General features: G+C 45.8%; 1 protein-coding gene and 1 non-coding gene across 7 annotated transcripts; one reads left to right on the top strand and one right to left on the bottom strand.

Annotated features, from left to right (window-relative positions):
• The first annotated feature begins 1,124 nt into the window (after positions 1–1,124).
• Tctn2 (tectonic family member 2) lies at positions 1,125–27,304 on the top strand. Of its 6 annotated transcripts, XM_005329548.5 has the most exons (18): positions 1,126–1,310; positions 1,453–1,560; positions 1,888–1,964; positions 2,978–3,173; positions 6,665–6,765; positions 9,457–9,653; positions 10,230–10,356; positions 11,526–11,667; positions 12,700–12,765; positions 14,762–14,896; positions 15,149–15,226; positions 18,653–18,733; positions 19,195–19,306; positions 21,787–21,893; positions 24,771–24,927; positions 26,482–26,607; positions 26,748–26,836; positions 27,085–27,304. In XM_005329548.5, the coding sequence occupies exons 1-18, from the start codon at positions 1,232–1,234 to the stop codon at positions 27,201–27,203; spliced, it is 2,097 nt and encodes a 698-aa protein (XP_005329605.2). In that variant the 5' UTR covers positions 1,126–1,231; the 3' UTR covers positions 27,204–27,304. The 6 variants fall into 6 exon arrangements, 5 of the variants coding, with proteins under 5 accessions (XP_005329605.2, XP_021584934.2, XP_040145508.2 ...); XR_005735724.2 differs by lacking the exon at positions 27,085–27,304 and having other exon boundaries at positions 1,125–1,310; positions 24,811–24,927; XM_021729259.3 differs by lacking the exon at positions 18,653–18,733.
• On the bottom strand, positions 20,920–20,992 carry Trnaa-ggc (transfer RNA alanine (anticodon GGC)). Its single transcript has one exon. It is a non-coding gene; the product is annotated as a tRNA-Ala (tRNA).

Below are 27,304 nucleotides of genomic sequence, written 5' to 3' on the forward strand. Positions count from 1 at the left end.
ATGCATGTACACAGAATAAGAGTCAAAATGCATAAGGAAAACTCTCACAACTGCAGAGGAGAAGTAGATGAATCTCTAGTTCAAGGTGGAGACTTCAAGACCCCTCTACTGGAAATGTGTAGATTCGGGAGGCAGATAATTGGTAAGAACATGATTGAATTGAACAGCAGCATCTATCAACTAAGTATATTTGAGATTGTAGACTGCTTCATCCAAGAAGAAGGAGCAAAGAAAAACATTCTTAATACATTCACCCAGAGCAGCCTCCAAAAGAGACAACAATTTGTGCCACAAAAGAGAATTTTAACACATTTACACAACAGAAGCTCTATGACAATGTCTTGGTTTTAAGACTATAAAAATAAAACTCAATTTGAGAAAAAAAAGTTATAGAAGGTATATTGTTAGACCACGGTGGAATAAAATGATAAATTCAAAACAGAGGCCTGGAAACTCCAAAATATTTAAGATTAAAAAAGCAGGCCTGGTGACACATGCCTGTGATCTCAGCGGCTGGGGAGGCTGAGGCAGGAGGATTGTAGGTTCAAAACCAGCCTCAGCAAAATCAACCAAAATCACTAAGCAACTCAGTGAGACCCTGTCTCTAAATAAAATACAAAATAGGGCTTCGGATGTGGCTCGGTGGTTGAGTGCCCCGGAGTTCAATCCCCAGTCGCCCCCCCAAAAAATTAAAAAGTTTTTTCAACAAATATAGAACAATATAAAATTTCTTGTCTCATAAAAATCTCAATCTACAACAAGTATTCACAACGTGGATGGACATATAGCAAAAATAATCAACAAAACAAATGTCATTACACAAACCCTGCCTCTGCAACAAAATACAGTTAACAACTACGACTGACTTCATCCGCCACTTGAGTCAAGCCACCTTTGCCACTTGACTTAGTTCTGCTGGAGAAGCACCGTAATTAGTAGGTGTTTCTACTCAGCTCTTTGGCCACCGTGGCCTCCGTTTCCATTCCACACACAGAACAGAGCCGCAGAAAAAGCGCCAGGCCTGAAGGGCGGGGCCGGGGTGCGCCCCAGGGCCCGGGCGGGCCTTCTTGCTAGTGAGCCAATCACAGCACGCCTCTCGCCGGGCCGCGGCCCATTGGCGGTTGCCATAGCTGCGCGAGTTCGCTTGACAAGATGGCGGCGACGGGGCGGCGGGTGCCGAGCCTTCCACGCTGGGCCCTTCCCGGCTTCTAGGGCTGGCCGGGCTCCAGGCATGGGCGCTGCGCCGGCGACCCCGCTCCTGCTGGGGCTCCTCCTGCAGGGCGTCCTGAGGCCGCTGCGGGCGGACCCGGGTGTGTTCGCGGGGCAGGGACCTGCGGGACCAGGAGGGGACTCCCTGGGCCCGGAAGCCACGACGCGGGAGCCGCCGACACGCACGCCACGGACAGGGGTCGTGCGGCCATTAATCTCGCCTACCCCTTACCTTTCTCCTAGTTTTCATCCCGCCTTTCATTCGAATGTCCGGTAGTGCGGTCAGCGCGGCCCTGGTCGGAGGCCCCGAGGAGGTGACTGTGTCCCTGGCCCCGCTGCAGGTCGAGGCTGGTGAGGAGTGGGCCCTTCTGGTGGGGGTCGGGGGCGACCTGCGGGCCTTGCCTCTGCCCTCAGCAAGCAGGGTGGAGCAAAGAGGACGGGCGACTGGTTCCGTAAGAGAGCTTGAACTAATGGCTAATCTTTGTGCTTGTCTGTCCTGCCTCACGGTCCCGTCCCTGATGAGAATAGTAGCATCTTTCCCTCCCATTGGACCAATGAAAAAACTGAAGTTCAGAGAGGTTGCCACCTCCCTCCCTAATGTCACCCTTGTATAGGGGTTCCATCCTAGGCAGTCGGAACCCCCTGGACCCTGCTGCCTTGCAATCTTCTCTCCCTTAGGAGTGTTGCCAGTTCCAACTTGTGATGTGCTGAGCAATGAGACGGGAGACTGGAGTGTGACTGTGACCCCAAGTGTGGTAAGGCTGCAGCAGAACCCCCCCCCCCAGGGTTGGTTTCTGCAGTGCGCTCTTGAATTAATACTTGTAGAGTTTTCCAGGTCAGAACCGCTGTGGAAGTGTGCGCTGTCAGTGCAGACACCCATCCAGCCCAGTGTTCTCACCCTTGGGCTAGGGAGCCTTGGCTGATTTCAAGGGCTTGGTGAAGTCTGTTGAATTCTGTGTGCATTTTTCTTTTCTTTGGTACCAGGGATTGAACCCAGGGTGCTTAACCACTGAGCCACATCCCCAGCCCTTTTTTATATTTTATTTAGAGAAAGGGTGTCTATGAGTTGTTAAGTACCTTGCTAATCTGCTGAGAGGCTGACTTTGAACTTGCCATCCTCCTGCCTCAGCCTCTCTAGTTGCTGGGATTACAGGCGTGGGCCACTGTGCCTGGCCTGTGTGCATTTTTCTGATGAGAAGTCTGCCAGCTTATTTATCAAATGGTTCTGGAACTCAAAAGAACTTCATAACCACTGGATCTGAGCTTTCGTGTCAGGACTGTGAAGACTGGAGAGGTGACATGTATTTCATAGAATAAGTGTCCACTGAGTGTCTAGTATCAACTCTGAGATAAATGGACAAGAAAGACAGACTGCTTGTACCTTAGGAATAGATGTTTGTGTGTCCAGAGCCATTCTGAGAGAAACTGGGGATCATTTTCATTGACTTTTTGGTATTTCATCTTTCAATAGTGAGAGAATAAATACATTTAAGAAGGGTCTAGATAAATTGAACTAACTTATCAGACCTCTGTTTAGCTTTCTGTAAGAATTTAAAAGTTGTTTGCTAAAAATTCAGAATCAGAGCTTACATATTTCGATTGGTTTAGACAGGTTTAGGGGTGGAATTGAGAATTCTGTCATCTTTGAATATGGTTCTTCTTTTGCAAAATGCACCAGGGCTAATGTGTGCTTTAATGTGCTTTCCATTCTGTGTTCTTAGGATCACAGATGTTGTTTTGAGTTCACTAAGTATAGTTTTCCTTTCAGAACATGTTGGAGGTGACAGTGAGGCTGAAGAGGGGTCTGGAGCAGTGTTCCTCCAATGAGACAGAGTCCTTCTCTGAGTCCCCTTGTATTGTCCAGACTCTTCTGGTTTCAGCATCTCACAATTCATCCTGCTTAGCACATCTCCTCATTCAGGTGGAAATTTTTGCCAACTCTTCTCTGACCCAGGGTGCATCAGGCAAGTACAGTCTTTGATGTCCAAACATTTATGTCAGACATTACTTGTTTCGTTATAAGTTTATGACATGCAATTTAAAAGTGGGCTTGACTTTATTCTTTTTTTAGTTGTAGATGGACATGATACCTTTATTTTATTTGTTTATTTTTACATGGTGCTTCACATGTGCTAGGCAAGTGCTCTGCCACTGAGCCCCAGCCCCAGCCCCAGCCCCCTTGACTTTATTCTTGAGTCTGTCTTGTCATCCTAAATGTATTCTTTTTTGTTGTTGTTTTCTTGTTTTAAAAGTATTTGCTTTGTACTGTTTTATTTAATTAAGGTTTTCCTTGATTTACTGTTTGTATCTTTTGTAAAACATTTCAAATCCTTCTTGAGAGAAAGTGAAACATGTTTCCGTGTACTGATATCCAAAAAATGTCATCTTTACCACACATAAGACCCAAAGTTCAGTAGGCCGATGTGGTGCTGTGGTGCTGGCGTGGGCTGGCCCCAGTCACCAAGCAGAACACATGTTATATGATTGACCTCTCCAACTTTAATTCTTCTAATATTATATCCTGAAAATGGGGATTTTTAGAATGGATTCCTGTGAAGGGTGAAGGAGCAGGAGTACTGCCTTGTTTTCCTGTGGTTTTTAGTCCTGGGTTAAACACTTGCTGGGGCGGTGGGCGGGGGCGGAGTGCAGGAACATGGTAGGATCTTTCCTCACAGCAGGAGTTACTGAGCGTTTTGTTTCTTATGTGCTGAGTTTGGCCAGCACTCTTCTACTTAAAAAGAAGGATTGAGGTGGAGTTCACAAGGCACAAAATAACCATTTAAAGGAAGGGTTTGGTGGCATTGGTGGATTGGTGGTGGTGTGCAACCCATGGCTCCTAGTTCCAGAACATTCTTGTCACTCCAGAGTGAGACCCCTTACCTGTCTGCAGCTTCTACTGTTCCTTCCCTGGCCCCACCCATCAGCCACAGGCTGTTGCCTTCTCTCTCTGGAGATGCCTGTTTGGGACATTTCATATAAAGGAGCTGCACAGCGGCTTGTGACCTGTGTCTGGCCCTTTTCATCAGCACCTTATTTTAAGGTTGGTCCATGATGTAGCATCTGTCAGTGCTTCACTGCCTCCCTTGGCCAAGTGGTGTCCACTGTGTGGGTGTGTTCCCGTCTTCCTGTCCACTGACCTGTTGGTAGGCATTTGGCGCTTCCTACCGTTGAGCTGTTGTGAAGAGATTTTTGTTCCAGCTGAGGTCACTTCCACTTGCCTCCTGGGCACTGCTGGTGCTCCCTGACTGCTGGTCACTGCCCAGCGAGCCTGGACTGGTGTCAGCATGGAGGAAATGAACCTGAGCCCCTGCTGAAATTCATCCTGGTCATCAATTTAAAAGCCCTGTTAACTCATGATCCTTGAAACCTCATGCCAGGGGCTGGGCTGTGGCTTAGGGGTCGAGCGCTTGCCTAGCACGTGTGAGGCCCTGGGTTCGATCGTCGGCACCACATAAAGATAAATAAAATATAGCTATAAAGAAACCCCCCTCTCAAACCTATGATAAGTGAAGAAGCCATCTATGGGGAAGTGTGCAGGGGAGCCTGGTGCCTGGTCTGGGTGCAGGGGGTGGGAGTGGATGGAAGCGTGCAGGCTTCCTCCTGAGTTAGTGGACGTGTCCTAATGTGACTGTGAACACACCCAGACCCCTGAAGTGACAACTCCACCTCAGTAAAACTGTTGCCCCTGGGTAGCAGCTTGCTTGGGCTGGGTTGCTCAGTAGACAGGAGGGGGCAGCGCATCTCCTTCTCAGCTCTACCAGCCTGACAGATAAGTGGACAATGGACATGAGGGACCCTTGCTGAGAATGGGACCCCTGCTGGGGCGAAGGGAGACCCTGGGAGGCTCTGCCAGGCCTCTGGGGGTGGTGGTGTACCCTTTTAACTGTACAACAGGGACCTCAGGAGGGGCTTCCAGGGGAGAGAGGCAGCCTGCAGAGGCCAGGAGGCTGGGCAGATCCTGGGCACTGCAGGTAGGGTGAGGTTGTTGGGGGCTTTAGCACAAGAGTGGTGTGGCTTAACTTAAATTTTTTGTTTTATACCAAAGATTAAACCCAGGGCCACTCAACCACTGAACCATATCCCCAGCCCTTTTTTGTATTTTATTTAGAGACAGGGTCTCACTGAGTTGCTTAGCGTCTTGCTATGTTGCTGAGGCTGGCTTTTTTTAATATTTATTTTTTTAGTTGTAGTTGGACACAATATCTTTATTTATTTTTATGTGGTGCTGGGGATTGAACCAGGGCCTTGCCCATGCTAGGTGAGCGCTCTACCGCTGAGCCACAACCCCAGCCCCCTGAGGCTGGCTTTGAACTCAGGATCCTCCTGTTTTAGCTTCCCCAGCCACTGGGATTGCAAGCGTGCACTACTGGGCCCAGCTTTCACTTACATTTTTAAAAAATATCTCTACAACTGGGTGGAGAATGGACAGGAGAGGTCTATTAAGGGGATATCCTAGCCATGTGGGGGCAGGTTCTTAGAATGGGCAGCAGGAGTTTGTCACAAGCCATAATTGCCTCTGGGTTCTTCCCCCATGCTGAACCAGAGCCGAGATGTGCAGATCTGACTCAGATGTGCTAGTCACTCCAGGCTGAGCGTATAGCCTATTAAACATGATCTAGATGCATTCCAGATAAGCTGCCTGAATGTCACTGTGTTTGTGCTTAATATCAGCTGTATTTTGAATAGAATTGTTCAGCATATTGAAAAATAAAACCTGTGATTATGTTCATTTTTTAAAATTTTTTGTAACATATTTTATTCATTAGTCTTAGGGTAACAGTTATTTTATATCTATATATCAGATTATTATATCAACTTTTATTTTTGCTTTTTAACATATTTGTCAAAAATTGACCATTAAGTCCATAGGGATTTTAAACACAATACTTCTCTTTTATTATTTTTTTTATAACTTTATTTTATTCATTTATTTTTATGTGATGCTGAGGATTGAACCCAGGGCCTCACATGTGCTAGGCAAGTGCTCTACCACTGAGCCATAACCCCAGCCCAATGCTTCTCTTTTAAATATAAAAACAATGTATATTTTAAATTTTAGAACCTGCAAAATTAGAGGAAAAATTTTAAAATTGCCCTTAATTCTACCATTAGGCAATAATTTCTGTTTACAACTTATGTATTTCTGATACAGTCTTTTTTTTTTTACATTTATCTTAATTAGTAATTTTTAACTGATGTGATTCCTTCGAGATCAACTGTACTTCTTTGGTTCACTGTAATTGGTGTGTTCTCTATGTGGCTTTTGCTGGTGCAGCAGACACAGCTTCAGATATGTTTGTTACATTGCCCGTTTCAAGGGTCCTTATGGGGCAATGTCAGGTGATGGTGGTTTAGAAAATAATGATTCTGCTTTTTTTTTTTTGAGTGTCACAAATGTGACAGAGCTTTGTCAGATTGTATTACAGCTGATCTTTCTGTTGTCTGTGCTTTTCAGAGAACATGACTGTTATTCCTAACCAGGTGTATCAGCCCCTTGGTCCTTGTCCTTGCAATTTAACGGCTGGTGCCTGTGATGTTCGCTGCTGCTGTGACCAGGTATGTTCTCTCTGACTGCTGCCTGACAGCGGCAGGTCCCATTTTTGGCTTTTTAATAGACAGTCTTTCAGAGTTGAGATGACATCTCATTTGCAACTTGCTTTCAAATTGTGTGTTTTCTTATCTAGTTTTGTCAGTTGAGTTTATGGAGGAAAAAAAATGTATCCCTGGAGGAAGTCGTGGTTGCAGCGATTACAGTGAGAGGGTGGTTTTAGGATCCTTTAAGAAAATACAAAAAAAGAAAGCACGTTGGTGTAGTGATTGTCAGTAAATGTTCAGAGTTGTGCGACCATCACCACATCTGACTTGTGAACACCTCTGTCACCTCAAGAGACCTGGGTCTATTTATGATCCCAGTCTTCATCCCAGGACACCGGGCATCTGCATGTTCTGCGTGTTGCCTGTAAGCGGAATCCCACGCTGCAGCGTGCTGAGCCCCGCCTCTCACTTAGTGTAGTTTTCTAGACTGTCCTGTGTGGCCTGTGCTGGAGCCTCATTGTCACGTTGAATCACCTCCATTGCGCAGGCGCACCACGTGTCTTACACCCCTTCATCAGTGGCAGGGCATGTCAGTGGCAGGACATGTTGTTCCTTTCATTCTTTGGCCGTGATGGATGGCCACTGTGAGCAGCGTGCGTGAGGTGTTGGCCCAGGGGTGTTTCCATCCTTTTGGGTTTGGAATTGCCAGGTCATCAGGAGTGATTTTGAGAAGCTGTTTTCCAGACTCTGCCAAAGCAATCGAACTGTTTTGCATTCCTGGTGCAAAGTGTGTGGGCTGCAGTTTTTCTGTATTGTCACCAGCATTTGTTATTATCTGTCTTTTGATGGTAGCCCTCCTAGTATGTATGGAGCGGCTTTTCTGATTTTGATTTGTGTTTCTCTAGTGACAGGTGATGATGGTCAGATTTTTTGTGCTTATTTGATATATTTATGTCTTCTTTGGGGGAGTTTGTTCAGATTCACTAGTTCCCCACAAAAAGTTCTTTACTTTTGGAGATTGAACCCAGGGATGCTCTTACTGTGAGCCACATCCCCATCCCTTTTTAAGGCTGGCCTTGAACTTGGATCCTCCTCCCTCAGTCTCCTGGGTAGCTGGGATTTCAGGAGTGCGCCACTGCACCTAGTGATGTTATAATTCTTGTAATTAGACCTATGACAACCATTATATTAAAAGATAAAAGCACATCATAAATCTGGTTCCGGTGTCTCTAAAAATGTCAGGGTGATATTCTTTCCCTCTTCTCCTGCTACTATTCCCTATTTCTAGCACCAGGGGCAAAGCTCCATCTCCATTTTGTCAGCGGCCCCTAGTCTGAGGAGTGAGCTGACGGGTGGGTGGCCTGGAGGAACGTGCACACTTACTGAGTGCAGGTATCTCCTGGTGTGGGTGTCCTGTAGGGAACGAGGAGGTAAGGAAGTGGTGCAGGTGTTGCTTTTGCTGTGTGGTCAGCTGGAGGGGGGTGAGGAGGAAGGGGGTTAATGTCGCAGGGCTTATGTGTGAGAACCCTTCAGCCTCAGCGCTGTCACCTTGAGGACGAGATGTTGCCTGTGGCGGGCACCTCAGCCAAGCGGGTGGGCCTGGCGGGCCTGACCTGCCCTCGACCAAAAAAGAGGAAGAGAAAGGAGCATTTCTGAGGGAATTTCATCTTCTGCACCCAGGCCAGAAGGAACTTTCTGCTCCTGTTGTTTTTCGGGTGTCTTTAGCCTATGTAGTCAGTCTGTAGAGTGTCACCTAGCCCCAGGGACGACTCCGCATCATCACTGTTAGGCCCTGTGTAGTGCCAACGTCAAAGAGTACTTACCCAAACTAAGATGGCTACAAAATGAGTGGGTAATGTCCAGGACCCCGTGGTGCATGAGGGTGTCTCTGACAGAAGCTTCTCGAGCGGCAGGTGACCGGAGTTCATGTCTCCTAGAGGCCATGTTTGCAGTCACACACCATGGCACCAACGTGGTGTGCTGTCTGTTCTGGACCACAACCTACCATGTTTTCTATGCAGTTTTTGATTTGAACTATTCATGTTTGAAACAATAGCTCAGGTACATTTTTCCTTGGCTGGGGAGGGCGCTGGGGGTTGAACCCGACCTCACGCGAGCGAGGCAGGGGCTCTCCCACTGAGCCCCAGCCACAGCCTAACTTTTTATAATTAAAAAGTAAAGAAAAATGACTACTGCAGCAGCTCGGGCTTCAGGACAGAGCTTAACCTGCAGCTCCCTCCATGCTTTGTAAGACAGGAAGGACATAGCTGCAGAATGAGCCTGTGGATAAGTGATTCTCGAAGTCACTGATGGGGTCGTGTGAGGACACAGTGGGCAGCACTTGAGGCTTGTGGGTGTGGACCGCATGCCCTACCTCTGAATGTCAGGGTTTGAACAGTGACAAAGGTTAGAAGAGGGGTTTGCTCTGTCATATCCCCACCTGTCCTCTGCTGTCTATTCTTGCTTTCGGTGGCCACTTCTTACGTCCCTAGTAGAGCTGCAGTTCCCCTGAAGGCTTGAAGTTCCTGACATGAAGCCTCGTGAGGGAGTTGACTAAGGAAATTCTGGAAATTTTACTTCTTATGGGCACCAAGCACTATCAGAGGAGATGGCACTGTGTTTGCTTCTCACCTATTTGGTTGTATCTTGCTGGCCTGATTAGTGTCATCTGCTTGCTGAGGACCATGACTGGCAGGCTCTCTTGCTTTCAAGGAGTGCTCGGCAGAGGCCAGAGACCTGTTCAGACTGTCCTGCTTCACTGGTGTTTTTGGAGGAGACGTCAATCCTCCATTTGATCAGCTGTGTGCTGTTGGGAAGCCTGGCCAGGTCCCCGACTGGTTCCCCTTCCTGTGCGTGCAGTCACCTCTGGCCAACTCACCCTTCCTCGGTCACTTCTATCATGGTGCCATGTAAGTATCAGAGCTGTACCTGGGAGAGGCCTTATCTCCCAGGGCCACAGAGCCACCTCCAGCAGGCCTTGTAGCTGGGATCACACTTTTCTTAGCACCCGAAGTGATTTAATTCTAGACGTCAGTTAGTGAAGTTGCTTTTGTTAAGTGTTTGGAAGACTGAGCATAAGCCAGTTGACCCAGCGTACAGTCAGTGACTTTCTAGGTAGAAGGGCCAGTGGGCCCACGGGGGAGTTTTTCTTTGCAGTGTTGGGGACTGAACCTGGGGTGCTCCACCCCTGAGCCACATCCCAGCCCTCTTTATATTTTTAGAGACAGGATCTTGCTAAGTTACCCAGGCAGGCCTTAAATCTGATCCTTCTGCCTCAGCCTCCTGAGAATCTGGGAGTGGAGGTGTGTACTGCCACGCCCGGCCCTACAGGGGCCCTCTACCCTCTGTGTTTTATAGATCTGTATTGTTGACGGTTTACAACTATGATTTTTATAATTAAAAAGTAAAGGAAAACTTGAAGGAAGACTTGTGTTTCAGTGGGTGACAGCTGACGTGTCACTGATAGTCTCTGCTGTGGCTTGCAGTTCCCCTGGGCACCACCCTGCCTTTGAAGCGCATCTGCATGCTGAGCCACAGGGCTTTCCAGACTTCGGCTACAAACAAGGAGATCCCGTCCTGACCGTCAACAAGGGGTATTTTACTGTTCCGCAGGTAACAACTTGAGCTTGGACATGCCAGGCGCTTGTTTTCCCTGTCCTACTGTTGATTGAACTCATTGCTCTTGAAAATCTCTCCCCACATTACTCTTCTCCTGTGGATTTACCAGGGATTTTACTATGGATGGTCTATGGACTTTTAAAAAACTCACCATTAATTACTAGCTTTGCTAAATCTCAGAATGAACTATCAAGTAAAAAAATATTTTTGATAAATTTCCTTGGAAATAATGATTATTGTTTACTTTTGTTAGTTTGATAGCCAATTTCTAGTAAGCCATAAATATGTCATTTTACTTTTTTTTGTACCAGGGATTGAACCCAGGGGCACTTTACCAATGAGCCACATCCCTAGCCAACTTCCCCCCTTTTTTTTTTGAGACAGGGTCTCACTAAGTTGCTTAGGGTCTTTCTAAGTTGCTGAGGCTGGCCTTGAACTTGCAGTCCTCCTTCCTCAGCCCCCATTGTAGGTGTGTGCCTGGCTAATGTATCATGTAGAATTTTGAGAAATATTTTAGGGTTATAAAGTTTTAAATGGAATCTTTATTTTTTTGAGTTTAACATTATTAGGAAAATACATCTGTGAGAAGAAAACATGGGATGTAAAACCGTTTCTCTTTACTCTCCATGAGTCCGTTTTTAGGCATTAAGAAAATCTGGGGGCTGGAGCTCACTGTAGAGCTGGTGCATAGCATGTGTGGAGCACCCCCCATCCCCGCCATGTAGTTATGAAGAGGAAGGGAAATGATGTTGAATATTATGTTTTTGCATAAGTCAAGAGCAGGGCTGGGCTGGGGCTCAGTGGCAGAGCACTTGCCTAGCACATGTGAGGCCAAGGGTTTGATCCTCAGCAACACATAAAAATAAACAAAAACAAAATAAAGGTATTGTATCCATCTACAACTAAAAATATTTTTTAAATTTACAAAAAGTCAACAGAGTGGGGCAAAGGATCTCACTCAATTTTATTAAATAACGCTGGTGTGACTCCTTGACCTGTTATTCCAGGTTGTGCAAAAACTGGTCAGTTCAGCAGACTAGCCACTGTTGAAACCAGACCATGGACGGGGCAGTTGACAGAAGGACCAATTTTAAGAGATGCTGATCTGGTTTTTATGAGTAGAAGAAGGATCACAAATCTGCTGGGTATGTCCTTACCCTCAGGTGTCCCTGGCTGGGCAGTGTCTTCGGGATGCCCCTGTAGCATTCCTTCGGAATTTTGATGATAAATGCACTACTAATTTGGAAGTGTACCAAGAACGAGATGGCATTATCAACTCGAAGATAAAGAGCAGCACCATGGGAGGTATGTCATGTGTCTGGAGAAAGAAGAGACCCCAGTGTTAAAGTATAACCTTGTGAAATTATAAGTCACTTCTACCGGATCAACTTAAAATTTCAACTGGCAATTGAGGATGGTGTTTTCTTTGGAAAAAGTTCAGTTCTGTAGGTCAGCCTAGTACACGTTATTTATTTATTTATTTTGCTGGGGATTGAATCCAGGGCCTCATGCCAGGCAAGTGCTCTACCAATGAGTCACAACCCAGCCCCGGTTCCTTCTTTTTTAATTGAAGGAAATTTTCCATGACATAATGTAATTCAGTGTCATTTAGTGCATTCCCACCTCTGTGTATTTCTAAACTTTCGCATCACCTGCCAGAACTCCTGTGCCCATTCACACTTGCTCCCTGCCCCCTCCCTCTGGCCCCTGCAGCCCCACCTATTCTCTCTGACTGTGGATTTACCTGTACATTAAGTATAAGTGGAACCCTGTGGTGTGTGGTTTCCGCATCTGGCTCGTTCACTGAGTGCGTTTTCACGTGTCAGCTTCCTTCCTGTTGGTGGCTGGGTTGCATCTGTTGCTTAGATGTACCGTGTTCTGCTTCTCCATTCGTTGGCTGATGGATGGTCCGACTGGGCCACCTGTTGGGTACTGTGAACAGTGCTGGTGTGAACACCTGTGCGCAGGTTTTGCACGAGCGTTTTCATTTTCCTTGGGCACATGCCTAGGAGTGGGACCGCCACATCACGTGGGACTGTGACGCTGTGGGACTACCAACTGCTCTCCCAAGTGCTGCAGTCTCTCACACCCCACTGGTAGCCCACCGCCTTGGCCCTGATGGGAGTGGCACCTGGTACTCTCTCTGGCTTCTGGGATCCTCTTGGTCCTTGCTGCTTGCTGAGGTGACCTGCGTCTGCTGATGCTGGAGGGTGGCTGTGGCCGGCTCCCAGGGCAGGCATAGCTTCCGGGTTTGCCTGGCCACCTTTCCTTGGGGTGAGTAGATGAGATCACCTGGACAGTGCAGTCTTGGGGAAGCTGATTTATGTATTTTTTCAGGCATAGTTACACCAACGGTGACCTATGAGGAAGCAGGTGACCTCGACAAATTCATCACCAATACAGGTATTCTCACTGTTAAGACTTTTATGTCATTTCTGCAGAAATATAAATGTCATTTTTATGAGTGTTATACAGCTCCAGAGTAAAATACATTTTTATTAAGAATTTTGGGGGGCTTACTGGAGTCAGGAAGACATCCCAAGAGTAGTTTGTTTGTTCCTTGTTCCACCTTGCTGTGTACTCTCTTGTGACCACAAGGCAGCACCCTCAACCCCCACCTCGCCAGGCCTGGATTGGATGAGTTTTGGGGTCCCTTCTAGTTCTCAGGTTCCTAGAGACTTTTCTTAGATGTTTGTCAGGTCATTAAAAAACTCTTTAGAAGCCAGGTGTGGTAGTGCACGCCTGTAATTCCAGTGGCTCAGGAGGCTGAGGCAGGAGGATCAAAGTTCAAAGCCAGCCTCAGCAAAAGTGAGGTGCTAAGTAACTTAGTGAGACCCTGTCTCTAAATAAAATACAAAATAGGGCTGGGGATGTGGCTCAGTGGTTGAGTGCCCCTAAGTTCAATCCCAGTATCCCCCCCAAAACTAAAACCAAACAAACAAAATTCTTTCGGATACCATATTTTCATGTTTCGATTTTTTAAATATTTTTTGTTTTTTAGTTGTAGTTGGACATAATACCTTTTTGTTTTTTTAATGTGGTGCTGAGGCTTGAACCCAGCGCTCTGCATGTACTAGGCAAGCGCTCTACTGCTGAGCCACAACCCCAGACCCTCATGTTTTGCTTTTAATTGTGATGCAGCCAAGTAAATTATATAAAGTATGGCTGATATTATCAGGACTTTTCGCGCGCGCGCGTGTGTGTGTGTGTGTGTGTGTGTGTGTGTGTGTGTGTGTAGCAGGGGGATATTGGGAATTTAACCCAAGAGCACTCTTTGAAATTTTACTTTGAGACAGAGTCTTGCTAAGTTGCTGATGCTGACCTCAAACTTGCGATCCTTCAGCCTTAGCCTCCTGGCTCCCTGGGATTACAGGTGCACACCACTGTGGCTGACAGGACTTTGTTCCTAATGAGAGATAGTATTTGTGTTCCTTTGTGGTGCATTGTACTTCTCCAGTTCATTCATTACTTCATCAAGTTTCTTCAATGTGGTAGGCAGCTAGGTGGCAGGCCCCACTTATGAATCTTTCACTTTACAAATATTTCACCAAATGCCTGCTCTATGTCATGCTGAGACAAGTGCTGGTGAAGTGGGCACCCCCTTTCTCCACAGAAAAGCCCTCTTCACCTTGGCTGATTTTAGGATTGTCAGCAAAAGAGTCTCTGAGAAAGAGTCCAGTATAGATAAACTTCCTATTTTCGTGTTGCCCTGTTTACTTGGGCACTGGCCAAGAAGATACCAGCACTCCAGGTGCTAGACACCCACTTACTAGTTATCACAAATGTATCCAGTATAGTACTTTGAAAAAATGTGCAAACAAGGCCTCTGGCCTTGAGCTGGGCTTCACAGAGATGTCTGCATTTTTAAGATAAGTTACAAATGGGCCCATGGTAACAGCTGGCAGGGGGAGGGAGGAAAGGGGAGATGAAGCTCTCCCCTTCTCAGGTGTTGTCCTTGAAGAGTTAACTTGCCCAGAACAGTGAAAGAAAAAGCTGCTTTTATGTGAACTTCTGCAGACTGTGAACTTCTGAGCCCCTCCCCTTACACGCTGGGTATAAAACTCTGAAACTCCCTGAACTCGGGGTTCAGGGGATTGATTGATTACAGCAAAAGCTGTTCCCTCTGAGCTTGGCTGTAGCCAAATATAATTGTTTCCTGCTATCTTCGGTGCCTTGCCTCGTTTGTCCCTACTACACTGGGAACTCAGGAATAAAAGGGAAGTGACGATGTCCTTCAGGGTAATGTGAACAAGAGGGGGCTGCTGGCACCGACTCAGGGACCAGGGCAGGTTCCCTGGAGCTGGAGGCTGTAGCAGGATGGGATACTCTGGGAACAGTCACCCAGGCAGAGAGACACCAGTGGGGGGTCTTTAGTCATGGAGTGTTCTTGTATTTGCAGAAGTACTTTTAGGCCACGGATCAGCCTCCAGATATGTGAATGTGGAAGAGCATTATATTTTCAGATGGAATAATAACACAATCAGTGAGATAAATGTCAAGATTATCAGGGCAGAAGTCAGTGCCCTCCAGAAAGGTAACTGAGGTAGTGAGAATGCTTTAAATTTAAAGTCCAATTTCCTTCCTTCCTTCTTTCCCTCCCTCCTTTCTGATCCTTGTATTTATAACCATAAAATGAAGTCAGATTTTTTTTCTTATCTCTGTCTGTGAGTTAGTCACAGAGACAGTATTCATTTGCACACCAAACTGCAATTTTTAAACAAAATAACACATGGGGACAGCTTTTTTCCCAGCAAGTGATGCACAATATGTCTTTGTTTATTTCTAGGAGTAATAACTCAGAGATTTACTGTGAAGTTTTTAAGCCACAGCAGTGGTAATGAAGAGGAGATGTCTGGAAACCCAGGTGAGGTGACCGCCTGTGCCGCCTGTCCGTCACTGTCTGCAGCTCAGCCACACCAGCCCAACCCGAGGTCATGGGCACTCCCCACTTTGCTTTGCTGACCTGCTTCTTTATTCATTTTTGTGACATTGTATACTTTTTTCTGATAGCATCTTTTTTTTTTTTTTTACACGAAATGTCCTACTTAGTGACAAGTAATGAAAGTACAAATTCTTTCTCTTTAGTTACTGATCGTTTTGTTTTTTTTTTAAAGAGAGAGAATTTTTTTTTTAATATCTATTTTTCAGTTTTTGGCGGACACAACATCTTTGTTTGTATGTGGTGCTGAGGATTGAACCCGGGCCGCATGCATGCCAGGCAAGCGTGCTACCGCTTGAGCCACATCCCCAGCCCAAGTTACTGATCTTTTAAAATAGGCATACTGCAGTTAAATCATTGGCAAAATTAGTTTTTTTTTTTTTTGTTTGTTTGTTTGTTTGTACTGGGTATTGATCCTAGTGGTGCTCTACCACTGAGCTATGTCCCTAGTCCTTTGAGTTTTGAGACAGGGTCTCTCTAAGTTGTTGGGGCTGCCCTTAAACTTACTATCCTCCTCCTTCAGCCTCCAGGGGCTGGGGATGGAAACCAGGGCCTCCGCATGCATGCTGGGCCAGCGCTCTGCCCCTGAGCCCGCCCCAGCCTGCTCCGCCTCCTGGCCTTATCCTAGCCATTATTATCTGGAAGAGCACCCTTTTGCTCTCCTGTCACTTTTTCTCTTGCCTGGCCCTCCCCAGGGCACTGACTTCTTCAGTGTGTACTGACCATAATGCCTGACATGTGTACGGATGTTATTTTTTTAAAAACCTATTATTGTGGAGTTTGGGGGTTTATTGTTGACTTTGAAAGCTGCCTTCTGGAATTTTAAGTGTTTTCATAGGATTTCTGAGAAATGCTGTCAGACTATGTGGAACATATTGAAGGTCTGGTCGTAAGGGTGAGCTGGGGAGAGGGGATCTCAGCAGCCCAAGGGACCGCTGTGAGTTGGACTTAGGCTTAGGAGCACTGCATACTGTGAGCCATGTCTCCAAGGACTTACCATCTTACTTGGGAAGACAGCATCACATTATGAGAAAATACAGTGAAAACACTGAGGTGACTGACAGACAAGTGCCGTGCTTAGGGACAAGTGCCCTGGAACTGTCACCAAGTAGGGAGCTGCCCACTGAGCCACACAGCCCCTCACTGAGGAGTCTGTCACATGCTGACGGTCAGGCAGTGAGCCTGTTGGAGCCCCTGCCCTTGGTGGGTTTCCCTCCTGGGGCCTGCGGAGGAGACATAACCCCCTGGCCCCTAAAAGCAGGCAGTGAGAGCCAGGCGCTGTGGGCATGCCAGTACTCCCAGCTGGGGAGGCTGAGGCAGGGGCAACTCAGCAAGACTTGACTCAAAATAAAAGATAAAAAGTCCTGGGGACGTGGTTCAGTGGTGAAGTGTCCCTGGGTTCAATCCCTAGTGCAGAAAAAAAAAAAAGAAAAGCAGGTTGTTTGTGTTAGGAAGAGAAATAACCTGGGCAGAAGCTGTGGTGGCAGCAAGGAGTGTAAGTGCACACAGTGGGGGCTGATCAGCAGCCAATGGGCAGATAGGGTTCAGGGGCAGGGAAAGAAAGTGGGAAACAGGAGCAATGGCTGGGTCTCAGTCGGATCTGATTAGAGAGGGACATACAAGGAAATATGTCCCTTTTGACTTTTCAGATTTTATTCCTAATTATTATTACTATTCAAATATATTATTATTTAAATATATTATTCAACTATTATTTAAATATAAATGAGATATGATATTACCTTGAAGAGTTATTATTTTCTAAGAAGAAATATTTGTGCTGTCATGATATAGGAGAATATCCTTAATTTTAGGAGATACGACAGAGGTTAGAAATGGAGTATTGTGGGCTGGGGACACAGCTCAACTGGTAGAGTGCTTGCCTCATAAGCACAAGGCCCTGGGTTCCATCCCGAGCATTACCAAAAAAAAAAAAAAAGTAGAAATGAAGTATTGTGGGCTGGGGTTGGGGCTCAGTGGTAGAGTGGATGCCTAATATGTGTAAGGCACTGGGTTTGATCCCTAGCACCACATTAAAAAAAAAAAAAAAAACTAAAACAAAATTATGTCCATCTACAACTAAAAATATTAAAAAAAAATTGAGGGGAATTGAGGGGGCTGGGGTTGTGGCTCAGTGATAGAGTACTTACCTCACATGTATGAGCATTGGATTTGATCCTCAGCACCACATAAATAAAGATATTGTGTCTGTCTACAAGGAAAAATTAAAAAATGAAGTATTGTGATGTCTATAGCTTATTTTCAAATGGTCCTGAAAAGTGTGTGTGTGTAGACATACATATATATGTATATATATTTATATGCTTATCTGATATTTATATTTATGGCTAAATACTAAGTTGTTGATTTTAGGTGGTTGTTACATTAGTGTTCATGCTATTATGATAAGTTTGTGGTTCTGCCCGGTGTGGTAGCTCTCTCCTATAATCCCACCAACTAGAGAGCTAAAGCAGGAGGATATCTCAAGTTTGAGGCCAGCTTCAGCAATTTAGCAAGGCCCTGTCTCAAAATAAAAAAAATAAAAACTGCTAGGGATGGGAAATGATATTGGCCAAATTATATTGTTCTATTGTGTGCATGTATGGAGATGTAACAATAAATCCTACCATGATGTACAACTGTAATGCCTCAGTTAAACAAGTGTGGGAAAAAAGAGTTGGGGATGGAGCCCAGTGGTAGAGAGCCCCCAGTTCAATCCCCAGTACCACAGACACACACACACACACACAAGTTTGTGGGTCAACGTTTCTATGCGGGGGAGCATTTTCATAGTAAAAGTGGGAGTCTGAAGTCGGGTTTGCAGGAGGTGGATGGAAGAGGGGCTGAGCCAGACCTTGGGGCTGAATGGTAGATGCTCTGGTTTGGGTTTCTGTCACCGGCTGCTGTGATGGGTGCTCCCCACGGTATGTGGTCATTGATGCCTGCTCAGTTGCTGTGTGAAGGAGGCAGGACTGACTCAGGCCTACTTTTGACTTCAGATTTTATTCCTAAAATGTATTTTTAAATACCACATGAATGTCTATGTCTGTTAAAAAAAAAACCAAACCCCAAAACCCCAATGAAGTGGATTGCCTTCTCTCAGGGTATTTTGTTTTTAAACCAAATTTAATTAATTAATTTATTTTTATGTGGTGCTGAGGATGGAACCCAGTACTGTAGGCGTGCAGGGCCAGGGCTCTGCCACTGAGCCCCAGCCCCAGCTGCCCCCTCAGGGTATTTTTAAGAAAGCTCTCCCTCCATATTTTCTTTCACTGTGATTCTCTTCTCCATTATTTGCTGCGAATAACTTCAGGAGGAAAGGTGCTCAGTCCCATGCATGTGTTTGTCTAGGTTACCACCTTGGCAAGCCTATCCGAGCCCTTCATACCGACAGGATGAACAACGTTACCACTTTACACCTTTGGCAGCCAGGTAACCTGCATGGCCATTATGATTAGCTTCCTGGTAAACTAGAGCTCGATGATGTCCATTTCCATGTTTTGAATCTAGTCAGGCCAAATTGCCTTCTGTAGTGGGGAAGAGGGGGAGGCTGTTTTTAACTTTGTCCACCGCTGTCTCCTGAAGCCTGGGAGGTGCTGCCTGGAGAGCTGAGAACAGCCTCCCGGCACCCTGGCTGGTCTCTGCTCCCTGCTGGTTGCCCACACCTGCCTGCCCAGGCACCTGGCTCATGTTCAGAGGGAACCCTGCCCTGACTAGGAATTCTGATACAGAAAGGCACCTGTGTTTGTCTTTGAAGGGATTAAAGTAACAATAATCTCAGTTTGTGAAACTGGAAACTTTATTTCTATTTACTGTTCTTCAGGAAAAACTTTGAAGTAGATCTATACTTTTTTTGGCAAAAACAGTAAGAAGATACTCTTTTTCTTTTATAGCTGGAAGGGGTTTGTGCACATCAGCAACTTTTAAACCCATTTTATTTGGAGAAAATGTACTCTCTGGGTGCCTCTTGGAAGTTGGAATTAATGAAAACTGTACTCAGTTCAGGTGAGTTTTACTGACAAGTTTATCCACAGTTTTGAATGATTTGCTTAATAAAATTAATTTACTACATAAACAAATAATTCACTACCACTAAAAGCAGATATGAAAAATTAGAATGAATTGAAACTTGGGTAAAGGTGATAGGGAGAAAATGAATGATTACTCACTTGTGCTAGAGTTGGTTCACACAACCTCATAAAGGAAAATAGATCTTTCTCTTCTTTCTCTGGATGAAAGCCACTTCTTCCATGTTTAAGCAATGAACCCCAAGTTCTCTGCTGAAGTTTGTTTAGGTTGTTTGAACTTTATACTCTGAGACATCTAAGGAGGCCAAGAATAGGTGTAATTGGTGTGATTGAAGAATGGCTAAGCCCTGGTACCTGGAACTCCAATGTGCAGGTAGTATCTGGAAAGTGTATTTATGCATCTGAATATACATTGTGGGGTTGAACCCAGGGCCTCGTGCATGCCAGGCGGCACTCTACCACTGAGCCACACCCCTGGCCTTCTTTTTTTTTTTTTTTTTTTAAATATTTTTTAGTTGTTGATGGACCTTTATTTTATTTATTTGTATATGGTGCTGAGAATCGAACCCAGTGCCTCATGCATGTTAGGCAAGCGCCCTCCCACTGAGCCAAAACCCCAGCCCCACCCCTGGCCCTGTTTAAAAAACATTTTATTTTGAGATGGGTCTCATTAAGTGGTCCAGGCTGGAACTTAGGATCCTCCTGCCTCATTCCCTGAAGTAAATGGGATTACAGGTATGTACCACCTTGCCCAGCATTCCTTTTTAAAAAATTGAGATAGCATTCTCTAATCATTGTAAAGTAAACAGTTTGATGGCATTTGTGCATTCCTGCGGGTATGCAGTCAACACCTCTGTCTAGTCCCAAAACATTTTCATCACCAAGAAGGGAACCCTGTGCTGGTGACATCGTCCTCCTCATCTCCTGCTCACCCCAGCCACCAGCAATAGTGTTCTGCTCTGTACCCTGGACCTTTCATATCAGTGAAACATTCAATCCGTGACTCTCAGTGCCTGGCTTGTCCCACGTGGCATAATGTTTTCAGTTCATCATGTGAGGCGTGTGTCTGAATCTCGCTGCCTTCATGGCTGAGTCACATCCCACTGTGTGTGGGGACCACAGCTTGTTGGTCCATTCATCTACTGATGGTTGTTCTGCTGGTGAATTGATTGGCGCTGGTGAGTAGCGTTGCTGTGCACAGTCATGTACAAGTTCTGTTGGAACATGCTTTCAGTTCTCTGAGTACATACCCCAGAGTAGAAGTGCTGAGTTGTATGGTGAGTCTCTTTTGAGTTTTTTGAGGAACTGCCAAGCTGTTTTCTATAGTGGCCACACAGCTTGACATTCCCACCAGCAATGTAAGAGACTTTGAGTTTTCCCACCTCCTCAGCAACACATCCTGTTTTCCCTGTTCAAAAAAATAACTGTCCTGGCTGGGATTCAGCTCGGTTTTTTAAAAATGCATTTATTTATATATGTATTTATGAATTTTATGTGGTCTGAGGATTAAACCCCAGTGCTCACACAGGCCAGACAAGCGCTCTGCCACTGAGCCACAACTCTAGCTTCATTTTTTTTTTTTTTTTTTTTTGGTGATGCTGGGGATTGAACCCAGGGCCTTGTGCATGCCAGGCAAGCACTCTACCAACTGAGCTATATCCCCAGCCCCTGCAGCTCAGTTTTTGAGTGCTTGCTTAGCATACATGCAACTGCATGTATTGTAAAATAAATAAGGAAAATAAGGAAAGCAGTTTTTCAGGAGCTGGAGTAGAGCTCAGTAGTAGAGGGTGTGCATGCATCCCTGGGTTCAATCCCCAGCACCACAAAACCCCAAACAAAACAAAAAATCCTAGTGTATTTGAGGTGGTGTTTCATGATGGCTTTGTCTGAATGCCTTCTTCCCCCCACCACCCCATCAGGGATTGAACCCAAGGACTCTTAACCACTGGCCCACATCCCTAGCCCTTTTATTGTTTTATTTTGAGACAGGGTCTCATTGAGTTGCTTATAGCCTCACAAAGTTGCTGAGGCTGGCTTTGAATGTGTGATCCTCCTGCCTCATCCTCCTGAGCCACTGGGATTATAGGCATGTACCACTGCACCCAGCTGCAAACCATGTTTTATAACATAAGATACTAACATTTTAAGCCCAAAGTAAGAAATTGCTTTTGTATGTGTTTCCTCTCTGCACCGTCCATCCTGGGGAGGCCATCAAGGAGGAACGGGGACTCCCAGATTTTTTTTTTTCTTAGTACTTTTACTAGTTTCTATAATCAAACCCACATAGACTAGACCTTACATATTTAATACAGTGTGCTGCTCTGTATCCTAATCAGATTTTAATATCATTTCCTCAGCAGATTTTTTTCTGGGCACTGACAAGTGTGCCTAGACTATTCTGGGAAGGACCTCAGGACAGGCCGTGCTGTGGCTGAGAAATGTCTTACTCTTTTGCAGGCAGAATGTCATTGAAAGATTTGATTCGTTAATACAGGCGACTCATGTGGCCATGAGAGGCAACTCTAATTACGGCAATCTGAGTGACGGCTGGCTGGAAATAATACGTAAGTCGGAGCCACATACAGATAGATGTGTAATTTGGTTGCTAAGCAGTTGTAGCATTAGAGTCGGTAGGTCACTTTTCTTTGCTAGCTTAACTAGTTACTCTCCAGGCAGGGAGCTCTTCATGTTTTTCACCTCTTATTCATAATTCTTTTTTTTTTTAAAGAGGAAATTCATATGAAGTTCCAGTTGCTCCACTATTTTTTTTTTTTCCTCTTTTTTGTACCAGGGATTGAACTCCAGGGCACTCAACCACTGAGCCACATCCCAGCCCTATTTTGTATCTTATTTAGAGACAAGGTCTCACTGAGTTGCTTAGCACCTTACTTTTACCGAGGCTGTCTTTGAACTTGTGATCCTCCTGCCTCAGCCTCCTAATCTGCTGGGATTATAGGTGTGCGCCACTGTGGCCGGCTGTTCCATGGTTTTATGAACTCGTGATCTTTGTAAGCCAAAGCCTGAACTAAGCTGGAAGATTCTCAGAGCACTTTGGTTTGCATTTCCACTTTTAGTTGCCAAGAATACGGGCATTTGAGAATTGCATTTGTAGTTTATAAAAACAACTTTCTAAATTAAAATAAAGTGATTGAAAACATTGTGCTAAGTGAAAATAAGCCCAGCCACAAAAGACTGCATCTTCCAGGTGTGGTGGTGCATGCCATAATCCCAGTGGCTCAGGAGGCTGAGATAGGAGGATTGCAACTTTGAGGCCAGCTCAGCAACTTAGCAAGGCCCTAAGCAACTTAGTAACATCTGTCTCAAAATAAAAAAATATAAAAAGGGCTGGGGATGTAGCTCAGTGGTTAAGAACCCCTGGCTTCAATCCCCAGTACCCTCCTTCCAGAAAAGAAAGACCACATCCTGTGTGAGTCCATCATGCGTGATATTCAGAATAGGCAAGTGTGTAAAACAGAAAATGTATTGGTGGGAGCCAGGACTTGGGAGGAAAGGTGGAGCAGTTGTCATGGGAATAGGATTCTTTGTGGGAGATATCCTAAAACTGCATCTGGGGAGTGGGCTATAGCTCAGTGGTAGAATAGCTCAGTAGTAGAATAACATGAATGAGACTGGGGTTCAATTCCAGCACCCAAACCCACCCTGTCCCAGACAAGACAGATCAGAAGCGTCCTGAATGTAGTGGTGATCGCATGGCCCTGTGAGTGACCCTGGAGTGCATGCCTTTCCTGGGCGTGGGTGTGTGATGATAACAGCGCTGTGAAAAAGCAGGGCAGGAAGTGGAGGTGTGATGGAGGTGACAGGGCTCCTGGAGGCCAGGTGAGGTTTGAGAGCCCAGCATCTTGGCCAGAGGCATCTGCAGGGTTGGATTGGGGGTGGGAGTGGAACAAGAAGGGGAGGTGCCGTGTGCAGGGGAGTGGAGGTGAGGTGAACTTAGCTGGTCCCCACAGGCCTGAGTCCACCTCCAAACCCCACATATCCATTGAGTCATTGGGGTCTAGCTCATGGGGTTTCCTGTGATGAACCCTAAGCCCTCTGACAAGTGAGCCTCGGCAGAGTTAGAACAAAGTCCGGGGTCCCCGCTGGTCTCAGTGGCACCCCAGGCAACATCTGACCAGTTTTTAGGGGAGCCTTGGATGTGAACTGAACAGGAAGCAGCTTCTGCTCCCACTGGGCATTGACTTTTGGGCTGCAGAGAGCTCATTGAAGCTATAGCGCCTGCCTCCACGGTCCCTCCCCTTCCGCCAGTGGGGGCAGCTCTCTGGATACTGCTCTTTCACTTTCCATGCACCCTCCAGACTTACTTTGGCCCAGCAGACTGGAATTCACACCAGGGGCCATCCAGTTTTTGTGGTCCCTGCACTGTCCCCACCCCTCGCTGATATGAAGGTCATGTTTATGACGTTACTTGGTCCCCTCTGGATGCCTGGGATCATATAATATCTTTGTTAGCTTGAAGTGCCTGTTTTACAACTGGGGGGAGGGGTCCTGTGGGGTCTCATACTCCCACCTGCTCATCTAGTCTGTGTCTGATGCACTAGGCCCAGGCTTTTCCAAGCCTGGGCTCGGGATTCAGGCCAGTAAGATGGGCTGGGGAATGACCCTGAGGGATGGCGGGCAGCAGTCAGTCCCAGCACCCGGGGAGTAAAAGGTCCGGGCAGCCAGATTGGTTGGGTGCTGCATCAGAAAGGTGATGACATTTAATTTCCTTCAGGGAGGAAGGGTTATCTTCTGTTTCATATCTAAGCCCAAAGCAACTCTAATCCTGGTTAATAAGCAGAAGAGAAGTGATGGGGACACGTGTGTCAAGGAGGAGGAAATCTGACATTCGAACAGTGTGAGCGACCTTCAGGATCTCTGAAGGAGCAAAGAAGCCCCTCCAGGTTGCCAGGAGACCCCCACCCTCCTCATTGCTGGTTTTCTCAGTGCTGGTCTTCAAGATGAAGGAAAATTAATTTCTCATTCAATTTAATTCTCTTCTAGTTAAACTGCCTTGCTGGCAACAGCCTTGGAAATTTTGTTTTCATCTGGCTACAGTTGTTAGAATGGATTTTAAATGTCATATGTAGCTTTTACTAGGAACGTGGGTCCCTGAAACAACTCTGTGGCCTTTAATTGCAGTTTTATATGTTTCTATTACAAGATGGGGTTGATTTCCGTGGGGAGCTGGGAACAGAATGATGAAGGGCTTTGCTCTGTGGGTCCGTGACTGGTTTACCAGACATTTTCAACACAACTCTGGTTAATTAGCATCTGTTTGTAGCTTTAAGGGCCTGTGTATTTTGTGGAGCCACAACCTGAGCCTATTAGACATTAAAGCCTCATAAGTGTGATTCCTAATATTATTTCCGATTTTTTGGTATCATATTACCAGAAACCTGATATAAATTCCTTCAAAAATGCCTAGCTCACTGTTTCTGTAGGTGTAGATGCTCCTGATGCCCACATGGGCCCGTTTTTTAGCAGCGCGTTGGGCACCTGCCCGGATGTTCCTGCTCAGCTCCACATCCGCATCCTCATCTGTGACGCTGGCGCGGTGGAAGGGGTGGCTCAGCAGCAGATACTCGGCATCCAGACGAGGTCCGACCCCCTCTTGGATAAGTGTACTTTAGAGAGTTGGTCTGGTGGAGGGCATGCCAAGGAGTAGGGAAATGCTAAGTTAGAATCCACTTGTGGGCTGGGGCTGCAGCTCAGTGGTGGAGAGCTTGCCTAGCATGTGTGAGGCACTGGTTGGATCTCAGCACCTCATATAAATACATAAAATAGAAGTCCATTGACAACTATTAAAAAAAAAGAGTCCACTTATTTATAATTTGCAGTTATTAGCAATATGATTGTATGTAGAGATGGAATGTGTATGAACTGTGTTTATAATGGAAACTTGTCCTCAAAAGAATTTATAGAGCTGGGTATGAGAGGTTCTGCAAGGTTGTCCAGGGAGTTCAAGGTGAACCGGGGCTCCTTAGTGCTCATAACATTCTACAGTCCATGAGTGTGACTGGCATGCTAATGGAGAACACTGCTCGGGTGGGGACTTAGGCCACAGACACGGCTCTCTCACTTATGAGCTGTGTGTGTGACCTTGGGCAACTACTTTGTGTCTCCTGACCTATATTTTTCTCATCTATAACATGGTGATACTACCTTTGAGTACTAGGTCTCTCTCAGTTTTAAATGACATGGTCTCATTAAGCGAAATAGGGTGCGTATTGGAAAAGTCTGCACACAGCTAGTTTGTGGTTCATGGCTCCCGTGTGGTCCAGGATCTTTGTCTCATGGATCCCTTCCCCTCTGGTTGGCTTCGTTCTCAAGGAAGCCATCCTCAAGTGATGAAAAGATAGAGCTAGAGTGCTGCTCAATGGTAGAGCCCTCGCCTAGCACATGTAAGGCCCTGGGTTCCATCCTTAGTACCACAAAGAAACAAAAAGGGAACAGAGATGGCGAAGATGAACACTGGTGTTCCTCCTCGCGTCGGTTTAGCAACTCCAGTGGAGAGGATGCTCTCTAGAAAGGTCTGGGCAGACTTTCGCTGGCTCCTTTTGAGTCATTGCTCCTTTCTGGACCAATCACTTATGACGGGGACAATAGATACCTGTGGGCTCAGGTGGTGGTCCAGGTCTAGGTTCTGGCTGGTGCCCTCTGGTCCTCTAGACTTGAGAGTGTGGCAATGGTGGTTCTTCAAGGCAAAATGGGGGCACAGTTACCAGAAGAAAGGAGAAGCAATGCTTGGTAGGCAGAAGTAACAGAGGCTAACCACCATAACCACCATAACCACCAAGCCCGCGCAGTAACAGTGCGTCGAGGGTTCCATGAGCTGCTGTGTCTAAGCACTTTAGCTCTGGGCTTGAGCCTGGAACGCACTCCCTGAATGGGTAGCTGCTGCTGCTGATTATTATCTCATTAATTGAGAGAAACAGGTGATGAAACAAGTTACCTTTAAAAGCATCTGTATGAGATGGCCTGAGGGAGAGCCTGGCCACAGTGGGTGATTGTAGCTGGTGCAGGTGTGTGAGGGCCCTGTGTTCTTCTCAGTCTTGTGTCTGCATTTTAAATTTTATGTAATATCACGATGCCCTGTGTTCTGAGTGCCCTGGATGAATGATGGCTTGTGTTCCCTGCACGTCTTTCCCGTAGGCTCTCTACAGTGACCTGGCAGTACCAGTGTGGACTTACTTGTGAAGATAAGGCTGACTTTTTCCCTATCAGTGCATCAGTCCAGTTTATTAAAATACCTGCACAGTTACCGCGACCCCTGACAAGGTAATCCATTTGCTGACCTAGTTAATATTAAATATTATTAGGAGGCAGAGAAGTTTGTATTTGAAAATAGGAATTTTATTCCTTTAATCAAGTTTTGATGCTTTGCATTTGTTGTTGTAACCATCTAAAATGTTCTGTAGATTTCAGATCAATTTTACAGAGTACGACTGTAATAGAAATGCGGTGTGTTGGCCACAACTTCTATATCCATTGACCCAGCATTATCAAGGTAAGGTAAAACAGATTTCTGCGATGATTATCAGTTATGTTACATAAATTAAAATTTAAAAATAACATGTAAATGTCACAGAAAACTTAAGACATATAGGAAGGTTTAAAAAGAAACAATGTATTGCTATTGATATGCTTAGAAATTATATCACTATTAGTGGTTTAGCTTACTTCTACCTAAATATTTACAAAAAAGTTAAGAATTAACATTACTTCTTCTTTTTTTTTTTTTCCATTGTCCTCCAGGGGAACCTTATGCCCAGTGTATTGCCAAGGGCTTACTGTTGGTGTCCCTCCTCCTGTTGGCTGTGTTCCTCAGCCACCCCTGGATCAGAACAGCAAAGCTGGGCACTCGACCACTATGACTAAGTCCCTTTAAAAACCGTAGCCCGGGCTCCAGTGACTGTGACAGTCCTGTATCCCTCTCCCAAACATTTTAATAAATGTTTTTTATTTTTGTAAAAAA

The sequence above is a fragment of the Ictidomys tridecemlineatus genome, chromosome 2 (assembly GCF_052094955.1).
Source record: "Ictidomys tridecemlineatus isolate mIctTri1 chromosome 2, mIctTri1.hap1, whole genome shotgun sequence".
NCBI classification, from domain to species: Eukaryota; Metazoa; Chordata; class Mammalia; order Rodentia; family Sciuridae; genus Ictidomys; species Ictidomys tridecemlineatus.

Bases quoted from the DNA above. Each gene is read 5' to 3' on its own strand.
- Tctn2 (XM_005329548.5), top strand. From the start codon at position 1,232: ATGGGCGCTGCGCCGGCGACCCCGCTCCTGCTGGGGCTCCTCCTGCAG. The intron at 21,894-24,770 runs GTAAGTCGGAGC...CTGTTTCTGTAG, and splicing joins CGGCTGGCTGGAAATAATAC to GTGTAGATGCTCCTGATGCC. The intron at 26,837-27,084 runs GTAAGGTAAAAC...ATTGTCCTCCAG, and splicing joins ATTGACCCAGCATTATCAAG to GGGAACCTTATGCCCAGTGT.